Below are 17,351 nucleotides of genomic sequence, written 5' to 3'. Positions count from 1 at the left end.
ATAAAGAGTCCTAATGTGCCCCCAGGGTTCATACTACAAATCCTCTCTCTTTTACTGTAAAGCTCCACTGTTGCTTTACAAATAATGATTAGAGCCCGACCCGTGCCAGATTTTTGGGTACGATGTGTTGGAAAGTCCTGTTTTGACGGCCAAGTTGAAAGAAGAACATTTTATAAAAGTTTAGATATTTGAGGACATTTAACTTACATGATTTAATGTTACGCTGTACATATAAAATACAAATAACTTTTTATTTAACCACCATAAAAAATGTTTACATTTAGAGTTGAAAGGACACTTTTTACCATGTATGTGCGCTGTTGAACAGCCTTAAATGCAGTTTGATAAAGTTCCCCTTGATTTATACTTGCGTACAGCGTCCTGCACAAAGATTGCATGATCTATAAACTCAGAAGGCGCTGCACAGCCTGCATTGCAGAGCTGTTGTGCGCTTGCAGATCGGCTATTGTTGGTGAGCGACACCAGCGTGCAATTAAGTATAAATCAGGCTTAAGAGAACATGCACAATGTACACGCATGCACACACACACGCACACACACACGCACGTGAGCGCGCATAAAGCACAGGCCACATGTCTTATAAAAACAAGAGTAACATCTGGGACAATAGCGTTTAAAGTGTTCCAAACACTTGCATAGCGTGTCCCGGTGGGCCAGCTGAAAGTGAGCAGACCCCCACCAACCCCCTCCCCTAAGAGAGGACACACTGACACACTGCTAATAAAGAAACAGGGCTGGGTCACCTCCTGTCTGTCCTGCCTATATATCAGACTGGCCCACTTGTCTTGCTGCTGCAGTGATTGTAAAGTATTTATGTAATCGTGTATGTACAGGCCAAGAACAACTGCTCCCTCCCCCCCACACACACACACACACACACACAAACACACAAACACACTGCACATGCACACGCACGCATGCACGCACGCACGCACGCACGCACGCACGCAGACAATTCCTCTTGAGAAAACAAGGCAGCAAAGAAGAAGTGTTGCAGCAGCCGTGCACACACATAGAGCAGGCAGTTATTCTCATATCAGCCTCTTTCATTTCAAGGACCCCCAGATTGATACAGATATTTTTTCTCTGTGCCCCACAATCTTCAGAAGTGTGAGAGTGTACAAATGGACTTGTACAGGTTCATTTGGTTCCATTTGCACTTATAGAATCATTGGGGTACATTGTTTCCTAACCATCCATAATTTAGCTGGGGACCCCCTGGAACCGCCCTAAGGACCCCTGGCGTCCCCCGGACCCCATGTTGAGAACCAGTGCCATATAGTTTTTTGACGGCTACAAGTACATTAAGGGATAAGTGGATGAAGGCATAATCTAACTTCATATTTCAACGGCTACAAGAATGTACATGAGATTGTACGATGGATGCAAGATGCCATTGGAACAAAGCTTGTTGTATTACCCCACAACACCACAAACGTCTGAGCTAAATCAATTTAGAGTTAAGACAAACACTTGTTGATCATAAAAACAGATTTTATACAGCGAGACAACTTAAATAGTTAAATTGAACACTCAGTATTTGGGGATGCATGACGGTTTGACCATGTCCATTATTCTCCCTCCCTAACGTTTTCCAGTCCTATCATCCTCTCTCTCTGTCTCCCTCTGTGCTGTACCTCATCCCTGCCTTAAAGCCTCAACCATTTCCTCAGCTCTTTTATCCAACCTGTAAACCATTAACATGCCTATAGCTACTGCAGGCTGACTAGCTTCAGCACCACTGACTGACTGACTGACTGACTGACTGACTGACTGACTGACTGACTGGCCGAGTCATAGGCCGGTTTGCTAACTTGCATCAGATGGCTATAGCATTTGATCTGTCATGTAATCCGCTCTGGGGCTGACCCTTTTCTCTTTCCTCATCATGCCATTATATATAATGGAGGTTTTTAGGAGCGAATAACATGCAATATACATGTGTAAGATGAAGAGGATAATTACGTGCAGGCTCACCCTCCTCCAACCCACCACCTTTATATCCTTTGAAAAACCGCTGCTTCTAAAGGCAATAGTTAAGTGCGTTAAGTTAAGGTGCATGTAATGAGCCTGTATCATTTGTCATTTGATCCCTGTTCGTTCTCCAGTATGTCTAACACAGCCACCACTGTTGGGCAGAAAAGCTTGTATCTCCATAATTCAACATTATAAATAAATTAATGCCCTACTTCGTAGTACAAGATTGCCGAGCAAATATAGCGGTTTACAAGCTCACAGCGCATTGCATTATGACACATTGTGAACTTGTATACCTGCTATTTTTGCTATTTTGGAAAAGAATTTGATAGTGGAAGTACAGTATACAAATGCAAAGTATTAACAAGAGCTTGTGACTAAATAATAACTCATTGGATCCTTTGGAACACAGGTTTATTTTTTTATTTCCTGAAAAGTAAGGGTTTCGGAGACATTTCTATCTGACACTGTATCTGATACCGCAGAGTAGGGGTGGGCGATATGGAAAAATACAATATCACAATATCTTTCCAAGCTGTATCACGATACACAATCTTATCACGATTCTTTTTCATGTTGATTTTTATGGTTATTTTTCAAGTTAACAGTACAACCAACTACAAGGTAACACAAACTAAAATAAAAAGGAGTAACTGACCATTTAGACCAATGGTCCTCAAAGTAGGCTCTAGGGACTCTCCGGGTTCCTTTTGGGAGATCTAAAATTTACCCTTCTAAGTATGTAACTCTGACAGTGTACAAATGAAACCAAATGGACCCGTAAGGGAGACCTTGACATTTTAAAGTTTGAGAACTACTGATTTAGACCAAAATGCAGGTTTAAATGGATTTTGCAATGCATCTCTGTATTAACAATTCAACAGGACGTTTTTATAAGGATCCCTCACTATATATACGATATCTCTGAAAAGGCATATCGTGGAGACATTGTATCGTCTCAGCGATATTTATCACCATATCGCCCACCCTTGCCGCAGAGGCACCAAGTAATGAGAACAACTCTAGGAACTATCTTTAATTTAACTGTCTCTCTCCGCCAACTTCCTCCTGGGGCTGTGCCTCCTCTCTCTTCACGGACATACGCACGCTTTCCCTTGTCCAGTCCACTTCAATCTAGTCCTCTGAACGTAAACCTCCTTCATATCTTCCGTGTAATCCCTAAATATTGCAGGATGAAGTGCAGCAGCACTTACACTTGTACCCTTTAGAATTTCCCTGGGTGTTTGCTGTTGGGGCTCAGCTTACTGCGTGTAAGCATGGAACCCTCAGGTTCTATAAAGGCAAGCCCTACTGGCAATCACTTACTGGTGTTGAAAATAGTGAGGATTATAATGGAAACTTGTAAAGAACACATGAAAAGAAACCACTTAAGATTTTATAGCCCACTGCTTGCAGGGGAAATTATTCAGGCTGCTCGTTGGGAGTCAAATAAAATGCCATTAACTTCTATTTCTCTTTTTAGCGAAGCCTGATGTTATTTCCTTGTTTATATCTTAATAAAAACTTTATATATTTTCTATTTATTTTATTTTAAGAATAGCCCACGGCATGACATGACAGACATGTTATTGGCTTGCTTCACTTTTGTAAACTTTGATTACAAAGAAAAGTTGGATGAAGCAGAAAATTGTTGCTGCAACTCACTCTCATGGCATGTGCTCTTGCAGCTGCCAGTATCACCACTGTCACTAAAGCTGGCAGCATACTTCAAATGAATGTTGAGCTTTTTTCAGCTTGCCGAAAACCGAACAAGTTCTCTGTGGATGACTAGATGTAACTGTTTTATACTCAATGTGGTTCCGCTTTGAGTGATGCACATTAGACCCCACCCACTATATACAGTATGTTGACATTGCGCTTTAACTTTATTTTTTTGTCTCCACCAGGCCGAAGGCATGGGGGGACTATGTTTTGCACGTCCTGTCCGTCCGTCCATGTTTCCGTCCGTCCGTCCGTCTGTTACCAGCTCATGTGATCAAGACAGATCTGTCCAATATTTCTAATTCCATACTAATTGGCTAATATTGGCAGGATTGGTCTGTTTTGAACAAAATGCCTCAAATCATGAACGCAGCTTGCGATTTCCGTGATATTTTGCCAGCACATTCCCACTGGATCAAGGAATAAATGACACCCTTTTTCACATTGGCCTCTTATAGCGCCACAGCAGGTCAACTTTAGCAAAACTCATTTGTGGACCAAAATGTCTCAAATCCTGCATGCAGCGTCCAATCGCCGTGAAAGGCCGAAGAAGATATGGCACCCTTTTAACACTGCCCTATTATAGCGCCAGCTCCAGGCCACAATAACATACCGGACTTGGTGGGAATATGCTTCTACTTATTTTATTTTTTAATTGTTTTCGTCATTTGTGGCGCCGGACACAATGCAAAGTGTGATGTGTTTGTGAGTCATCAGAGATGAACTATAAGTAGGTAAGTAAGTACTGTAAATGAAGCATAGTGTTAGTTCATGCAGGGCACAAAAGTCGCAAAAGCTTAGCTTGAATCAGTTGTCAGTCTGCTGATTGAAAGCCACGCTTTCCTACAAACCAATCACACCTCATTCCCTCAAAACAGGGGCGTCAATTAGGTATGGCAGGGGTATGCAGCTGCCATACCCTGGGTCCAGGGGGGAAAATAAAAGTTACTTTTAAATATAAATCCATCTTTGTCTATCTGCGCTGGTTATTATGTTGTTAAACTACAGTAGAATAACTACAAATGCAAAACTTAACAAAATGGTCACTTTAACAAGGTATTATAATTATATTCTCCACACTTGTATTCTCCCCATCTTGACAAAATGGTATTTTCCCAGGTTCCGCACGTCAGCTGCACAGGTGCAATGCATTATTGTTAATTGTGGCATGTTTACTAACATGCTAAGTTTAGCTGCACTTGAACAACCGTTCCAAGCTGCCATATCCAACCCAAGAAACCGTAGAAACCTGTGTATAAAACTGACAAAACTTGTTTTAGCTGATCTACATGCTTACAACGCCTCGCAGCGTGAAGCGTTGTGAGCATGTAGATCAGCTAAAAACCGAAAACCGAACAAGTTCTCTGTGGATGACTAGATGTAACTGTTTTATACTCAATGTGGTTCCGCTTTGAGTGATGCACATTAGACCCCACCCACTATATACAGTATGTTGACATTGCGCTTTAACTTTATTTTTTTGTCTCCACCAGGCCGAAGGCATGGGGGGACTATGTTTTGCACGTCCTGTCCGTCCGTCCATGTTTCCGTCCGTCCGTCCGTCTGTTACCAGCTCATGTGATCAAGACAGATCTGTCCAATATTTCTAATTCCATACTAATTGGCTAATATTGGCAGGATTGGTCTGTTTTGAACAAAATGCCTCAAATCATGAACGCAGCTTGCGATTTCCGTGATATTTTGCCAGCACATTCCCACTGGATCAAGGAATAAATGACACCCTTTTTCACATTGGCCTCTTATAGCGCCACAGCAGGTCAACTTTAGCAAAACTCATTTGTGGACCAAAATGTCTCAAATCCTGCATGCAGCGTCCAATCGCCGTGAAAGGCCGAAGAAGATATGGCACCCTTTTAACACTGCCCTATTATAGCGCCAGCTCCAGGCCACAATAACATACCGGACTTGGTGGGAATATGCTTCTACTTATTTTATTTTTTAATTGTTTTCGTCATTTGTGGCGCCGGACACAATGCAAAGTGTGATGTGTTTGTGAGTCATCAGAGATGAACTATAAGTAGGTAAGTAAGTACTGTAAATGAAGCATAGTGTTAGTTCATGCAGGGCACAAAAGTCGCAAAAGCTTAGCTTGAATCAGTTGTCAGTCTGCTGATTGAAAGCCACGCTTTCCTACAAACCAATCACACCTCATTCCCTCAAAACAGGGGCGTCAATTAGGTATGGCAGGGGTATGCAGCTGCCATACCCTGGGTCCAGGGGGGAAAATAAAAGTTACTTTTAAATATAAATCCATCTTTGTCTATCTGCGCTGGTTATTATGTTGTTAAACTACAGTAGAATAACTACAAATGCAAAACTTAACAAAATGGTCACTTTAACAAGGTATTATAATTATATTCTCCACACTTGTATTCTCCCCATCTTGACAAAATGGTATTTTCCCAGGTTCCGCACGTCAGCTGCACAGGTGCAATGCATTATTGTTAATTGTGGCATGTTTACTAACATGCTAAGTTTAGCTGCACTTGAACAACCGTTCCAAGCTGCCATATCCAACCCAAGAAACCGTAGAAACCTGTGTATAAAACTGACAAAACTTGTTTTAGCTGATCTACATGCTTACAACGCCTCGCAGCGTGAAGCGTTGTGAGCATGTAGATCAGCTATTTTCACAATTGAACCGTGTTATACAAAATATAATGCCTCTTTTCCATAAGGACTCCCATCTTTGATTCTTTGCCATACCCTAGCTTTTGCTGAACTGACGCCGCTGCCTCAAAAGGCGGTACATTTGAATACGGCTTCCTCTTACTAGATCTCTGCTTTTCCATTGCTGCCACAGCTGCTGCGGGCAAACATGCCTCCACCACCCCAGCCTACACCTTAGTTCACAACTCTTCCTCTATCCTGAGTCTATGTGTAAATCTCTCCATTACATACATTTCCTCCACAATGCACAACCACTTGCTCACAAGTTGGGGAGTCACTTCTGCACCACAATCTTGCTATTGCTTTTTTGCTGGCTGCCAGTAGCACCTTGACCAGACAAATTGTCGTCTCCATGTGTGTTTTCCTGCGTCAAGATTCCTGAATATAATACCACACTTGTCTTTGGTATTTCATATTTCAATATCTATTTAAATACTGACCACACTTCATCCCAATATTTGTACATTTTTGGACAGTTCCAAAATATATGTTCGTGGCCAGCACAGTCTCCAGCATGGTTGTTTCTCTGCTGCGACTTTTCATCTGATCTTTGGAGTTAAAGTATCTACAGTAATAGCGTTCTTCCAGGAAAACTCTCTCCACACTCTAGAGCTTGTGGCCGTGCATTGCGTCTTACAAATATTGTACCAGTCCTTTTCGGCAATCTGCACCCCAAATCCTGTTTCCCATTTCTCTTTGATATGTAAAGTAGAGGTCTTTTTACTTATCTATACCCTTTTCAATGCACTAGACCCCTCGGAGATGAATTGCTGGTGGAGCGCAACACCTAGAGTGCCATCAGTTCCCAGTACTTAACCAAATATCTTGGTACTGTAGGTATTGCACTTTCTGGGATGTGCTACTCATACGCTGAGTTGACGGTGCCTGGGATGAGTGGAATCGAACCCAGAACCCAGAACATAATAGAGGTTTGTAACTCCTAGCCTCCTCCTGGTATGGAGCAATGTTCACACTGGTGTTTCTTGGTGGTACAAGAACTGCCAAAAAGCAGAACTTCCTTTCCCTCAAGAAGTATTCTGCAACCGTAAGGAGGAACGAGGCAAGAGTTCCTGAACTAAAGGCTTGCTTTTGTTCCTTGATGAATTCAACAAAATGCAGAAGCACACAGAACCGAACCAAACTGATCCGTGACGAACAACTAATGCTGTCAAAAACAAACTAAGAGAGGGGAAAATATACATTTCATTCTAAACCACAATGGATTGGCCCTATCTGGTCACCAGCATATTTTATGATAGTCTTGCCCTACATCATGTCAGTGTATGTATACTGTGAAGATTGTAAAGTGTTTAATCAAGATTTATTTTCATTCTTTCTTTTTAGGATTAGATTACTTGCTGGGACTGCAGAATATATCCATCCCATTGTCCAGGGTGTAGGAAGGCAAACTAGTAACAAAACACTGACTGTCAAAACAAATGATACATTTGATATTAATTTGACATAACATGCAAGCAAACAAATACATTGTTAAAGACACTCACGCGCGCGCGCGCGTGCACACACACACACACACACACACACACACACACACACACACACACACACACACACACACACACACACACACACACACACACACACACTCTGTCTCTCTCATCTCCCACTTCCACACTCCACACACTCCCAACACACTTCCCTCTCTCCCTCATTCTTCCCATAGTTCCATAGGGGAGGTATACAGTATGTGCGAGTGTCGTGTGTGTGTGTGTGTGTGTGTGTGTGTGTGTGTGTGTGTGTGTGTGTGTGTGTGTGTGTGAGTGAGTGAGGGAGCATGAGCGCGTGTGTGCGTGTGTATTGGCAACACGGGGGGAGAGGGAGGGATGGCACTTAGGTGCAGCCCAGAGCCACAGACATGGAAAGGCTGTTTCAGCTCTTGCCCCGCTGTGTGCCCGGCACTGCAGCGCAGGCAGGCCAGCCGGGAGACCTGGAACAAATCAATCTAACAAATAATTTACTGGCCGCGGCACGCCCCGCTGAACTGATGGCAGAGGAAGTGGCAAAATGAAATGAAAGATTAAAAGGAAACTGTCACTTTGTGTTACAGAAACCAACTAAACTGGTTTATGCTTTTTGCCGCCAAGAGTTGGGAAAGTGCTGAGAGCAAATTCACAAGCACTCGCACTGGCAAAGGGGGGTAAAAAGCTCTCGGAGTATAGCCTAGCAAGGGAGAGCGAACGAGCAGCACCGGCAAAGAGAATTAAGGAAAGGGTGAGAGAGAGAGAGAGAGAGAGAGAGAGAGAGAGAGAGAGAGAGAGAGAGAGAGAGAGAGAGAGAGAGTTTTCTCCCACCTGTCTCTCCACATCCTGTCTGACTGCCTTTTTAGCCTAGTTCTCAATCCGGGCTAAACAGGGATGATGCAGTGGTGGAAATTAAGTATTAAGTACATTAACTCATGTACTGCAGTGGGTCTCAACCTGTGGGTCGGGGAGGGGGTCCCCAAATTATTTAGGGGGGTCCCCAGATGATTACTTTAATGTGCAACATTGTTCTCTCACTCAACAGTAAACAAACCAACATAACGTTTAAGTGTGGGTATCTGCACATTTCTAAAGTGACAATTTAAGGACTTTTTAATACCTCTAAAAGGACAAATTAAGCACTGGCCAAATTGCCAAATATTAGAGGCAGAAATTGTGAAAATAGTCGATCTACATGCTCACAATGCCTCGCAACAATAGAACCGTGTTATACAAAATGTAATGCCTCATTCTTAGTGCTCGTTAGGGTGTGGGGGGTCCCCAGTTAAAATATGATTATTTTGGGGGTCGCAGCCTGAAAAGACATGGATCTCTCCCATTTAGCGCCACCATCAGGCCGATTGTTTTCAAACACATATTTGGACACTGCTGACCTTATCTCCCGATTAGGGAGTCTTACTGGTTTATAACTTAAATCTACTACACCTCAGCAGAGGCAAATATTGTACTTTTTACTCCACTACAACTATTTGAAAACTTTAGTTATTACGCATATTTAGACTATTATTACAGTAAAGAGTACTTCTTCCACCACTGCAGGGATGAACACAGAACCGTTGCATTCATCATCATAACTCATCAGAGGGGAGATAAGTGATACAGCCGGGGATGATCCAGAAGTTATTCTGCTGTAGTAAAATTAGAAGCCCTGACAAACCTGGAAGTGGAGTGTGTGATTTGTCAAATGGACGACATGTATATAGGATCGAAGTTGTTAAAGCTTGTTTTGTAATAATAGGCTAATCAGACTCTACACAGTAACTAGTAATAACGTTTTCAAATAATTGTAGCGAAGTAAAAGTACAATATTTGCCTCTGAGATGTAGTAGAGTACAAGTAAAAGTATAGAAAATTGGAAATATTGAAGTAAAGTAAAATACCTCAAAATTGTACTTTACACTTTACACCAGGGGTCTTCAACAGGGGGTTAATACAGGGGGGCCACCACATCTTTGTGTGATAGGAACTTCGTTTTTACATTAACCAATTGAAACCCTAGCATCTGTATTCTGAGGAGAACATTAGCCGGAAATAGCAGATCGACAAAGAGCGAGGCGTTGTGAGCTTGTCAATCTGCTTTTTTCGGCAAAGAGGTTTGGTGTAGAAGGGAAAAAAGAGCAAACCAAGTACAGAGTGAAAGGTCAAGTTTACAAAGTATCGAGCGTTTAAGTGGTTAAATGTCTGAAAACACACATCAACACGAATCCAACAGACTCTGATGATATTATAGAGCTGTCACACGTAGAGCTGTCACAAGTCTATGAAGCTATCTATGACATCTATGAAAAGGTTTAATCTTTAACACAATGTTATACAGTATGTAGTGGGGGTCCCTGCTTCATTTCAGTCTCAGCTAAGGGGTCCTTGGCCTCAAAGCGTTGAAGACCCCTGCTTTACACCGCTGGTTCCAGGGGACGGGAACTCCCTGGTTACAGGAGCACTTACAGTATCTTCATATAATCCTTACAAAATGGCACTACGTACAGTATTTCTACACACTCTGCATCTCATTGGCCGATTTATGGACAGTTTGGAAAACCTGCCTACAGATGACATCATCGATGGGAATTAAACTAGCTAATAGAAACTACAGTAGACAAATATGACTTATGATAATTATTATAATGACTTATAATGAGTAATAGTGAGGGGCGGGCCAATTATTTTAAATCCCATAATGTTTGCACTTAGTGAATATAATGGATCTACACGCTCACAACATAGGTTGTAGATTAGCGATTTAAAAAAAATGCGGCCTTCACACCTACGCCACACCACCGATCCAACCGATAAATGTCCACCCATTATGTGTCTGAAAATCTCCATATATGTGCATTTGGTTAATGCTGTTGTGTATGTCATCAGTGCATGTTGATCTCCATGTAATCTTACAATAAATGCCCGATGGGGCTTTTATGTGCATTTGTCTCCATGTGCATTTGACGCTTGGCGGTGGGATGTCACATCATCTAGGCTTGACCACGTTAGAACGTCACGGTTACTCAAGAGGTTACCGTGAGCAACTTCATGCACTCCATATTGGGACATAATGGTAAGCCAGGAACTCCATATTATGGTCATGGTAGACGTGGAGCTCCTTATATGGATCCTTATATGATTTGTTTTGAGTCTGATGTCAAGATGATGACACAGTATGTTTGGGTCTGGTGTCACAGTCAGTATATGACACATGCCATACTTGGGTGTAGCTACAGTGGGATCTCTATATGGTTATGTCTGAGTCAGAGTGAACTAATTGTGATATTATCAAACATAAATATCATACAGACAGTCTACCTTTCCCAAAATGAAATGCATGTATTTAATTATGTATAATAACTCTGACCAGAAGCATATTCCCACTGCCCATAAAAATGAATGACCAGAGAGGGATATCCAAAGGAGAGGCATGAATTGAATAGGCGGGGGGTGAGCCATACAACCTAAAATAACATTGTTATTTTCTCTGTCTGCCTTCAAAGTTTTTATGTTGCAATGGCATTGACCAAACACACATAATTGAATGATTACAAACCGTACATACTGGCTGGTACATAGATTAGGCCTACAGCGATCTACAAAGAAAAGTTGCATTAATCTGTGAGACTTCACTTAATCCACTTCTGTCTTAAGTGTCCTGGCTGAATAAGCCAGCCTGCGTGCAACTGGCCTACCTGAGCCAGTTGCACGCAACAGCGGTTGCAGCTCATAAATCTGCATCTATTTCAGTACTACTGTGGCGCATAATGCGTCAACATGTAATAGGTGAATCATCCAATTTAAAGACGTTGTTTATATCAATGGTTTGGAGTTTCTGCACCCGGGGCTAAACACGGATGCCAGACAAGCAGCTACTGCCGCGGCTAATAATGACAAACAGCGTCTCAAATGAGTCAGTGAGGAGTGAAAGTCACACCAGAGGTGTGTAGGACAGAGTGACAGTATTAGTATTAAGCTTAACCACAGACAACGAAGGTCACAACAAGGCTAAAGGTTCTTGCCGTGGTCACAGGGTGAAATTGAGCAATTTTGCCATTTTGAATCAGGAGGGCCCATAAAAATGAATTCTCCCTGGCATAGGGTGGGTTTGGGGAATGTTTCTGGTGAAGGCACCCCTGAAATCAAGGTCTGGTGGATTTAAACAGTCAATTATCCTTGCTAGGGGGAATTCCAAGGCTGTGCGACTGCCTTCAAAGATGCACAGCCCCATTGTGAACACAAATTCAGAGGTTGAGGGCATTCGTCTTTCGTTCGGAAAAAACATAGAACTCAATGTTGTGCAACCTTTGCGTTCGGAGCAGATTGACAGTCCTGGCACATAGCGTGCATGTTTTAGTAGTGTTGCATTACGTCACCAGAAGGCCATCTTGTTGGCAGGCCATACGGTAATCAAATTAAAGTTAAATATAATCTAATGTTTGCCTCAGACATTGAGCCACATTTACACATTCATTGGATATGACAATCCTATAAATGCCAGAGCATTTGGGTTTTGATAGATGCACACTGTCTTAATTGATTGATTAACCACTTAAACCGATACTTCATTGATCGGGGTCCCAGAGGGATAAATCCTTAGTCCCCCCCCCCCCCATTTTTCCCTCCACAGCAAATATCTTCACCGATCTACAAGCTTTCAACGTGTCGCAACACAACATGTTGTGAGCTTGTAGATTAGCCATTTTCAGAGACTGTTCGCCTATTCTTCAAAATGTTTGCCTATACATGACATTCCCAGAATAGGGACGCTAGGGTTCATGTGGTTAAACTGTCTGAAAGCCAACTGAAAGCCCAGACTCAAGAGTATCAAGCATATTGTACCTGTGCATCTATCCAGGTGCTTGGGCAGCTATAGGAACAGATGTCTTTCACAGCAAATAACCCCAGATGAGTCGGACCGAAAGCTTCAGAGCAGTAAAGATCCCCTTTCATCCATTGTGGCTGACGCGAGAAGCCCTGAACACTACAAAGCCTCATGGGAAACTGATCTGTACTAGGTTTAGTAATCCAAAGGTGACTAACTGCTTTTGAAGTTAGCTGATCTATTGTACAGGCTATTGAGTAAGCTGGTAGTTTAGAAAATGCCATACAAGAGTGGCCTGCTGTCTGTCACTGGAGATACAAGCATTTGGGAAGCGACGTTATTGTCAGGGGGTCTTTTGATTATCACTCTCCTAGATTTGAAGGATGGGTGTATTTTATTACTGGGCTTCTATGGGGTATCCATCTTTCTGACCACTGCCCTCTTGTTAACCTGTCTACTTTCAGGGTATCTTGTTAAAAGTAAGAAGAGCTTTGTGTGTGAAACAATACACTTTTAAGGCATTGTATTACCTGACTATACTTTATTGTATAGTGCAAAGGAGAACTCAAAATGACATATCTCCCATCTTTTTTGTATCTTTTTAGCTGCTGTAATTGACATTGTATAGAATGGCAATATCTGCCTTTTAGTTGTACAGTGTAGAACTAAATTGATAGTTGTAGTTAATAGTTGTACAGTGTAGATGTACAGGAAACAGGGAGAGACATACAGTAAAGATTGTCGGGAACGGGACTCAAACCCGAGATGCACAGGCTACTTTAGAGCCTTGATGCCCAGACCGCTGGGCCAGAGGTCGTGCCAGACTATAGCTAAATCTTAATGTTTGTTTTAGAGAGTTTTAGATACATTAGAGTTTCTTGTCTGTTTACACAGTATGCGTCCATAATCATTTGTGTAGCTTGCTAAATACACCAGCCTCCTTTGAAGATGGCAGATGCCTTGCTGTGTATTTAAATCAATGACCATCTTTCACTCATCATTATGCATCACCAAATGATTATTTTTTTCAAGCACTTCAGAACAGACGTCACAAAATCGAAACCACATAACTGCTGCAGACCTTTGATGTTAAAGGGAAAGGGGGAACGACTGTGGTGTTTCCTCTGCATGGTGCGCAGAAACCATCAAACTGACCTCTTTTAAAAACTACGCTGTCGTACGGTATTTTGTTCCTGGTCTCCAGGCTGGAGCAGTTCCAGCGATGCCCCCTGAACTGGTGCTGGCACTCGTGGATGGCGATCTGGATGCCCTGGATGGCCGATGCCGTCACATCTGGGTTCCGCATGCATACCTCTAGCTGGCGCCGTGTGAGGCCGGGCAGTGTCAGGCACACCGTGTTGGCATTCAGGATGGGTTCAATGTTGGGGATTTTCAAGCCCAATATCTCATTGGAGTTTGCCCTGCATTGGAGCAAAAGACAAGAGAATCCGTGTGTACAGAGAGACTTGATATCACTTTTCACTGGTGTCACACACAGTCACACTGACACGTCCGGGTTGTTAATTTTACTGTTGAGATTGTGCAGGTATGACACATTCATTCACCAATCAAGTGATGACACCCTGAACCTTTATACTCTCATATTTACCGATTGCTTTATGCCTGAAGAAGGTCTACAACCGAAAGCTTGCTATCTGTAGGCTATATAAAAAAAAGTAAAAAAAAAAAAAAAAAGATTTTGCAGTTTCGAGTGTACGGAGGCTCCCTTTAATTGTTCAACTGTCTTCATTTTGACTCTAGCACCTCACCCAAGTCTACTGGCAGATGAGGCGTTTTTTTTTCTTCACTATTTTGACTGTTGAGATTGTAAATGGACCACAGTTATGTCCACAAAAGAGTTGAATAACACTCCAAATTTTGCAGTGCAGCGATTGTCTCTGACCAGTCAAGGCGGTTCAGTGTTGGAGAGGGTTCTCCACTCAAAGTCTGAACTCAAAGGTTTTATGGTTTTGTTTATGTGTGTCTGTCCCAGTGTCCCATCCAGAGGTTAAGGGAGCTTAGTTTCAAACAGAGTAATTCATGTTATGTTCCCTTATAATTGTTGTACTGCTGCTGCAATACCACTACAAACACCGGATGGTAGAGCAAAAGGAAATAATTGACAATGTTTTAGTATACGATGTGTTGCAAAATTTGCCAAAAGTGAGAAAAAATAAATAAATAGAGAGCCAGACTCTCATCTCCTCTGTAATATCTTCTGGGAGCAAAATCGGTATTGACAATGAATGGAAGACTGACCTTGAGGGGTTTATGACAGTACAAAGAGTCATTTGGGGTCACAGGTTTTAAGGCGCTAAAGATCTGTCCAGAAGAGGACATAACCTATATGAACCTCTACTCTGTTGAATAAACCGAGAAAAAGCATTGTTCTCAGACAAGGAGCCAGTATTGTGTAAACGTTTTAATGGATCTTCTCCAGGTTCTGTCCCCTGATGAAACATTTCAGTTCTTCAAGCTCCAGCTATCAGAGAAATCTGTCCACTAAACCGAGACTGAGATTATACAGTATGGACCACTCCAGTTTTCTTTTTGAGGATATCTCACTTGTAGATGCCAGTTACTGTATTAATTAAATTCATCCTTGTCACAACAGCAGATATAAGGGGGAAAAGTCTGACAAAATAGCAATTTTTACGTGCCTACAGTATATAAATTACCTTCCCCACAGACAAATTGCCTACTGATAATTCTAAGGGCTTTTCACCTAATTGAAGCCTACAGTATGTCTATGCACTGCAATCGACTGGTGCATGTTCTGTTGCAGATCAATCAATTGTGTCAACAACAGTAGGCACTGTTCTGTTACACAGAGAAACAATAACAACAACACAGGCTACGCCGATGAAGTCAACTGCTGAAAGACACGCAGGCTTTCTTTTCATTATTATGAGTAAAACACTGTGTGCAGGACTGAACACACACAATCTCACACGTGCATCCAGGAACATGTCCAAACACACACACACACACACACACACACATGCACGCACGCACGCGTGTGCGCGTTGACATTGACAACCTGTTGCCGGTCTGAAAGCTTTACTAATTTAATTTTAATATTTGAGAATCACTAATAAAATGTGTGCTATTTTTGAAACTCTGATCACTAGGGTTTATATCAGTAGCTACGGATCAATTATCTCCAAGTGGTAGATCAAAATATAAGCCACTCTGACATAACATCTTATTATGTTTCACTTTATGGTTGGCATTAACATGCACTTAAATCCTCTATTCTTAGTCAAACTGACCTGAGTTGGATAGGAACTCTTTTTTCCCCCCTCCCCTCTACACCAAATCTCTTCATCGAAAATGGCCAATCTGCTATTTTTGGCCCAAATGTTGCCCCCAGAGCAGGGGTGCTATAGGGCTCAAGTGGTTAAACTTTGAACAGACTCCACTCTCCTTTGTAGTTCCTCTCAGGGCTCTGTTCCTACCTGTTGTGCTTTCTGTTTTGAGGAAAGACCTGTTTCATCTCTGTCCATCTATCTAGTACTATGACTGACACGCACACGCACGCGCACGCGCGCACGCACGCACGCTTATGAGTTCATATACTGTCAGTGAGCGTCATGGTTGTATGAGAAGCATACCGGTAATTTAGGCCAGTGGTTATCAATTTTTTTTATTTTTTTTATTTTTTCTTTTTTGTAATTCAAAGATGCCCTTGCGGCCCATTTGGGTCCATTTGTATAATACTCTCAGAGACATGTAAAGGTCAATTTGGAAGCCCCCAAAGAACCCCTGAGGTTCCCTGCACCCCACTTTGAGAACCAGTGATTTGGGCATTAGGGGGCATGTGAGACAAATTAATTGTGGATCATATGAAATGTACTGTAAAAAGTGACAAATTATATGCATCTTTTGTTCTGTGTTTAAACATGTATACACAGCAGCCAGCCTGTGTTGGTAGATCAAAGACCAGAGGTTCTGGCTGCAGATTGGCTGTCTGAAAAAAGTTGGTTCTAAGTCGAAGTGGAGGGCATGTCCATAATTAAACTGGTATTTCCATCAATTATAGACAATAATATTTCAATTGCTTGGGGTAGCTTATTATATAATTATGACATTAATAAATGATAGTGTAGGCTAATTATCACAGTAACTTAATAACCAGAAGTAATACAATATAAAAAAGTAAATTGATTTTTAAGTAGGCTATAGGCTATATAACTTAAGATGAATTGTGTTCTGAACATTGTATAGTAGCTACAACACTAAAACAACCAATTGGAACTTTTCTAAAGTTTAATCAAAGTCATGATTTTAATCTGCTACTGACTGTCAACTCACCTTTTATCCAAAAGACAGACTACTATCAAGACGCAAGTCAGTCTGTGGAATGAGCGCTCCATTGTGTGATGATTTGTGGTTTTGCGAAACAATAATGATTTAAAAAAAAAAGACTCAAAATAAGTAGAATATTCCTTCTTCAAAACGCCTTTTCAAGAGTTGTCGAGAAAAGAAAAAAGAAAAGCAGAGAGGGGTCATGTCCGTTTAAGTTGCGCTGGATTTGACAGCTCCGCTTGGCTCATGTATGGACTGGAGCGGCTGCTACCTCAGATCCAGATGTGATCCTAACGCAGCGCAAGTCATTCAAGAAAGTTTTCAGC

The 17,351-nt window shown here is 41.9% G+C and overlaps 1 protein-coding gene across 1 annotated transcript in view; it reads right to left on the bottom strand.

Moving 5' to 3' along the window:
- wnt10a (wingless-type MMTV integration site family, member 10a) overlaps window positions 1-17,093 on the bottom strand; it is a gene marked incomplete at both ends in the record, with an annotated part of 50,256 nt that extends 33,163 nt beyond the window's left edge. The window contains 2 exons of the mRNA XM_080752517.1: window positions 13,873-14,138; window positions 17,032-17,093. Of these exons, the coding sequence (XP_080608643.1) occupies window positions 13,873-14,138; window positions 17,032-17,093 (328 nt within the window). The remainder of the gene's footprint in view (window positions 1-13,872; window positions 14,139-17,031) is intronic.
- Between the last annotated feature and the right edge of the window lie 258 nt (window positions 17,094-17,351).

This window comes from Nannobrachium achirus, assembly GCF_963921795.1.
Source record: "Nannobrachium achirus genome assembly, chromosome: 22".
In the NCBI taxonomy this organism is placed as follows: domain Eukaryota; kingdom Metazoa; phylum Chordata; class Actinopteri; order Myctophiformes; family Myctophidae; genus Nannobrachium; species Nannobrachium achirus.
Note: the sequence above shows the minus strand (reverse complement) of the source record. Positions and strands in the feature narration are given on the sequence as shown.